The following is a 6,132-nucleotide window of genomic DNA, read 5'->3' on the forward strand; positions in this document are numbered from 1 at the left end:
CTTCCTCTATTTCTTATTAGTTTACCTACTTCTGTGGGAACAAAGTTTTAGAAGAAATTGAATATGAGTTGTAAAGAAAAAGAAAAAGTATTAATTCATTGTGCGCCAAAAGATATAAGGATGGTGACAAATTAAAAAAAATGATGTTTTATGTAGAAGATAATACTACTATAAGATTAGATGAGTTCATTCCAAAAACTGGAAAAAAGGGGTAAACTAAATCCAAAAAGAAGGGTGGGTAAACTTAATAACTTATAAGAGACTGAGGCAACAATTGATCAATGATAAATGTGATAACCTCTCTTTAAAAATGAGGAACCAAAATGTAATCAATAACGGATATATAATTAATTCACAATGTCTTGATGACATAGATTAACTAGTCAATCAAAAAATCGAAAAACAAAACTTGTTACAACAGTCTCATGAGATACATGGTCATATTGAGCCATGGACAAATGAACATGATGAACATGAAAAGTTGAAAATTATGACTAAACTATCATACTATATATGCTTATGAAGAACACCTTATGATGGAAATGAGGCTCGAAAAGTAGTCTTCACTACAAGGAATAGTAAGGCCACCCATGGAATGTTCAAACCCAAATTCTTCTTCCACAACATGAAGTACATTTTGAAACAAAGGGTGGTTCAAGTAGGATATTGGTATAACTTGCCTTTTCTTGTAAGTCTCTCCCACATAGACTACAACATGCCCTTTTGGTACATCCGCGCTTGAACTTGAAGTTGATCGCATCAATATTTTGTTGGATAGAGTTCTTTGAAGAATTCTCTTTGCTTGCATTTTCTCCATCAATTGAATACCCATGGTTTGTTTTGAAGTATTGTGAATAAGAACTACTCTTTGTATGTATATATGTGTTTGTTACTTTTTCTTTTGAAGCTATAGTACTTGACTAACTGTGTATATGATGAAATGATAAAATAAATATGAAGCCTTTATATAATGGATGTGAAATAAATTATACATGGGATGATGAACATGTAACCACTATTATATTGTGTGGGAATCCCACGATTTGTTAGTTGGAATTAATCTTTTAGTGAAGGGCATTGAGCATTAAGTAGACAATGGAGGCCCATTCTTTTAAATGATTAGCCAATTTGCCTTTGAAACTGTCCAAGGCAGTGCATATAGACTTAAAATGTTGAGTTCACCAAAATACAAGCGTAAATACATTATAATATAAACTTAGGTAGTGTAATGTTTGTTGCATAAATTCCCCTATGCTATATGATATGCATGGTTTTGTTATATGAGGATTATATTCCAGTTGTTGAAGTGGCCCCATTTACTCACTGAGACTTGACCATAACTAGACTGAAACTTTTGGACCAATTTTCCTTTTTATGACATCCAAAAAGAAAAGGAAGGCGAGGACACATCACATGGTGATGCGTGGGTTTATATTTGTTGCTAAGCAATAAGGAAAAACAATATGCATATGGTGCTTAGAAGAAAGTTGTGTAGAACATAATTATTTGGATGTACCAACTAAAAAAGGTCCACAGTAGATGAAAAAGAATGCACCTAGATTTGTGTTTGTGGGGGAAGACTAGTACTGTGGATAATGATCAAATGAGTCAAAATTCAGGCGTCCATGCAATTCAGATATGACAGGCAAAATGAGGGGTGTTGCAAAGTAGAGCATTAACTAAATTTTTTAGATAAAGACATATTAGTAACAAAGGCTTACCAGTTATCAGTAAGAAAACATGGGATTGTATTACTATTTTGTTGATCTTCACGGAATTTCATACTAGTTAGGAGTTTTTCAGGTCAAGAGACTCTTATCAGAGCTAGGAGCTGCGATCAAAACCAAGGAGGCTTATTTGCACAGGCGCAAGTTTTTAGAAGGTATTGTGTCAGACCGTCCGACCATAATCTTAGGTCGGACGACTTTCAGTTGGTTTCAAATTTTTTTCAGTTGGTTTCAAAAAAAATTCAGTTAGTTTCAATTTTTTTTCAGTTGATTTCAAATTTTTTTCAGTTGGTTTCAATTTTTGTTCAGTTGGTTTTAATTTTTTTTTCAATTGGATGTAAGTTACCTCTAAATGAAAGTAACTTACCTCTAAACGAAAGTAACTTACGTCTAAATGAAAGTAAGTTACCATATCAAGTATTTTGGATTGGTATTGCAGGTTTTCTTCTTGTTGTTCAAATGTAGGCCCGACCCGAATTTTGGCCCATTGTTTGTCCTCTGATTTCCATAATAAAACCTCATCACTTCTTTCATTTTCTGCAAGTTGCACCAAGGCTGTAAATTTCTCATCACCCGAGGTTCGATATCAAACCCACCGGCCCACAACTTTCTTGGATATAGGTATGGTTGCATAATACAAGTTACAAACCAAACAGAACGATTTAGCAAGTTCAAGAACCCAAAAACCATCAAATGGGTTGCCCGAATTTTAGGGAAAAGTATCAAAATTGGGGTTTTTCAAATGCTTCGGTTTCTTTGCAATTTAGTAGGATTGATGAAGTGGGTTGTGATAAAGAGTTGAAATTGAAGCGCGAGTACGATATCTGCATCAGAATCAACGCAGGTATTGAGTTTCAGTGGAAGTGATGAACAAAGAGAAGAGTGGTTGTCTGACCAAATGTATTGTGTCAGACGGTCTGACACAATACTTTCCCTTTTTTTTGGTTAGAAAGTAATAATATTGAGCTCAAAACAACGTAATACAAACTAAGGTTGGCTACAACAGCACAACTCACCACAAATCACAAGCTATACATCCGTTGAGTATCACTCTCTGTCAATTTAACAGGGAGCCTACCTTTTCACCCTATATACCTCACTATATCTTTGATATCTTTAACAACTCTATCAACCGTATGAATTTGCTGATTCCACATGGCATTATTTTTTTCTTGCCACACCTTATAAACAGTAGCAATGATGCTGGAGATGTAGGCGCAAGTTATTAAATAGATATGTTTGGCAACGTTTTGGGAGTTTGGTTGGAAATAATGTCAAATAATTTAATAACTAGGAGAATAAAAATAGTAGTGGAGCTATTATTTTGGATTGGTATAGTAGTATTCTCATGTGCTTATTGTGATATACTTTGCATGGTAACGATAACATATGTCCCAGTGGCGTTATTTTGAATGGTTATGGTTGATACATACCTAGTGTAGACACATAATAACACGCCTACGCCTAGTGCGTGTTAGTTTTTTTTATTGTTGCGTGGTTGTTGATGTGTAAAAGTCCATAATGATTTTTTCATTGCTAGAAGGATACAAGTAACTTATTTCAGATAAAGTATGCTATGAGTGCAAATATATCAAATAAAAACAATTGAATTTTCTTGGAGAAAATAAAACCGAAAAGAGTATAGTCCTAAGATAGGATTAACATACATCTCTCCAAGCTTATAGCTTACTTTCAAGTTTTACTCTCAAACATTGGGAACCCTGGTCTTCAATCATTTTCTTTTCGAACTTCTTATAAATATTTTTTTGAAGATTTTTCACAATGTTATGGCTTACATTTTACTGGAAAAACCATTGTTGTATGTGACGTTATCTATAGTGCCCCTCAAACTCTTAAGATCAGTAAGCTTAGCATGAGTGGAGTTTCCTTTAATTGCTATCAAGAATATTTGATGGGCCTTAAGCTCTTATATATGAGTAGTTCTATGACTAGACCACAGAATCAAGCATGATGCTAATGTATCAAAGTTATGTTTGCTTATTTTAAACCCTACTTATTGCGTAGATTTTGCTCATTTAAAGGACTTTAAATAATCTATTTAAAGAAATAGCTTTAAATATACCATACTCACATTATAATAAGATGTATGACGAAAGTTATTCATTAGAGAAGGCTATCTCTCTCCTTCTCAAAAGTTTCTACGACTCCCAGCTGGATAACCCACATGAGATATATAGTGTATGTTAGCAATAAATGCAATTTCTAAGACTTAGGGTTTGCTAGTTAACTTCAAGTTTATCAATAAATGCAAAGTTGTAAACTTTAAATGAGAAACGGAAGCAATAAAGAGAGACAAAGATTTAACGTGGTTCGGTCAACCTTGACCTACATCTACAAGCAAGAACTTTGGAGTTTTTTTAGCCTCTCTAATGGACGAATTACAACGGAAGAGAAGAAGAGAGAGAGTGTGTGTTATATTTATGGCTAATTTGAATCTTAGGTTCTAAATAACTTTAGAATGCCTTATATATGACCTCCTAAAGTTTACAAAATAACCAAAAACCCAAAACAAAGAAATCTGAAAAAACCGGATTAAAGTCGCAAAATCCCGAAACAGGGCCTGCTGCCTATCCAGGCTCCGAACTTGCCCGACCGGTGCAGGGTTTGGCAATGAGTTCTGCCTTGAAGGCAGAATGTGGGAAGGATAGCCGGCCTGCCCGAGCTGCATTATTCCGTCCGGGCTGCACCTCATGGGCCGAGCTCAAGTCATGCTCGTCCTGAGCTTCGAATCTTTTAAAATAGTTATAAAAATTTGGGATATTACATCTACTCCCTCTTAAAAGAAAGTTCGTCCTCGAATTTTAACGTTACCTCTTGCTACAAATATGCAAACAAAAGTTAGTATCACACCCGAGGATGTCTAAAACCGTGATTTATAGCATTAAATTTTGACCGTTTTAGAGAGCTCCTCTAGGCCCGGTCATATTTTTCACCGAAGACCTTCCTATGGGGTGTTGCGCGACTTATAATGCATCCCGGGTGATTCGCACCATCTGAATTACCCCAGAATCCCATCATACCACCCATTTATGATTTTGTTGTATAGCCACGGAATGTCCCCAAAATGATCGTAAAAGTTGTTCTTATGTCCGTTCAACGTTGTGGCAGTCCTTAATATACGATCTCATGTCCCCTCGAGGCATCCCACAACATTTGATTTACAGGTCCCGAGAACGTCTAAGACAATGACTTATATATAATGCATCCCATCATGCCATGAGCTAATGCCACTATGCACCATCCAACTCCATCTTAAAATGCATGCTTGCATACGATAGACCAAGCCATCCACCAATTTCAGATTGTGTGGGCAGAGTTAGAAAATTTACCTATGAGATAAATTTACCTATTGCAGTCTTAACTCTAATTGCCTATTTTACTGTATCCCCACCCATTCAATTTCTCCTGATAGTAGGACCCACTAAAAAGGATGTCATCCCTAAAATTCTTTCTTCCATAAGAGGACTCGAATCCAAGCGACACTGAGTAGCACCTGCAGCAAACTAGAAGAGCTAACAAAGGGTTTCAAAACTCAGTGCCAAAATTCACATGGATTTATTGAATTGACATGTCATTTTCCAATGTGGGACTGCAGCAGCTAATCACTAAAACAAGAAACCCAGAATTAAAGGATTCACCGATTCATCAGGAGGTCTTTTGGTATTAGTTAGATAATCACAGCTCCAACCTACGGGCTTGCCCACAGAAAGTATTGCAAGATAAATGAGGATCATATTAGCTGATGAAAGACATGTGAGTCTTAATAAAGCTGGGTCCTCCTATATATATATATATATATATATATATATATATATCCAGTCTCTATAAATAGGAAGGTGACCTTGTTTAACTTTCCAAAAGCACTGGAGCAGAAAAGCTTATTTCTGTTTATAGAAAACCGTGGATTTCTACCCTCCTACTTTAAGATAGACACAAATTTGTTACGACAACATGAGGTTACATTCTATGATCTCTAATGCGAGACAATTACTGAAATTTCAATCCCTTCATAACAACAATCAGCAAGCAGCTCCAAAAGGGCATTTAGCTGTGTATGTTGGAGAGCACGAAAAAAAGAGATATGTGGTGCCACTTTCTTACCTGAGCCAGCCTGCATTTCAAGAACTGCTTAAAAGAGCTGAAGAGGAGTTCGGTTTCAATCATCCAATGGGTGGTCTAACCATTCCTTGCAAAGAAGAAGTATTCCTCAAGCTTACCTGTCAATTCAGCTCCTGAATAGTGATGATATAAATGAACGGGAAAAAAGATTAAGGACATTCCGTAAAACAATTTTGACTATAGCTTTTATCTTCTTTTTCTTTGGGTGGGGTGGGCCTGGGTGGTGGTGGGGAGGTAGCTTCAATTCCATACAGGTCCATCGTAC

The 6,132-nt window shown here is 36.0% G+C and overlaps 2 protein-coding genes across 2 annotated transcripts; one reads left to right on the forward strand and one right to left on the reverse strand.

Annotated features, from left to right (window-relative positions):
- Positions 1 to 274: 274 nt before the first annotated feature.
- Positions 275 to 5,965, reverse strand: LOC104883117 (auxin-responsive protein SAUR20). Its single transcript, XM_010667569.4, has 2 exons — positions 5,850 to 5,965; positions 275 to 2,264 (listed from the first exon to the last, which is right to left on the reverse strand). Exon 2 carries the CDS (start codon positions 830 to 832, stop codon positions 518 to 520), a length of 315 nt encoding a protein of 104 aa, XP_010665871.1. The 5' UTR covers positions 833 to 2,264; positions 5,850 to 5,965; the 3' UTR covers positions 275 to 517.
- LOC104883115 (auxin-responsive protein SAUR21-like) lies at positions 5,623 to 6,132 on the forward strand. Its single transcript, XM_010667568.3, has one exon. The coding sequence runs from the start codon at positions 5,700 to 5,702 to the stop codon at positions 5,982 to 5,984; it is 285 nt and encodes a 94-aa protein (XP_010665870.1). The 5' UTR covers positions 5,623 to 5,699; the 3' UTR covers positions 5,985 to 6,132.

Source organism: Beta vulgaris, chromosome 9, assembly GCF_026745355.1.
Source record: "Beta vulgaris subsp. vulgaris cultivar EL10 chromosome 9, EL10.2, whole genome shotgun sequence".
NCBI classification, from domain to species: domain Eukaryota; kingdom Viridiplantae; phylum Streptophyta; class Magnoliopsida; order Caryophyllales; family Amaranthaceae; genus Beta; species Beta vulgaris.

Coding starts and splice junctions, on each gene's coding strand:
- LOC104883117 (XM_010667569.4), bottom strand. CDS start 832: ATGGGTATTCAATTGATGGAGAAAATGCAAGCAAAGAGAATTCTTCAA.
- LOC104883115 (XM_010667568.3), top strand. CDS start 5,700: ATGAGGTTACATTCTATGATCTCTAATGCGAGACAATTACTGAAATTT.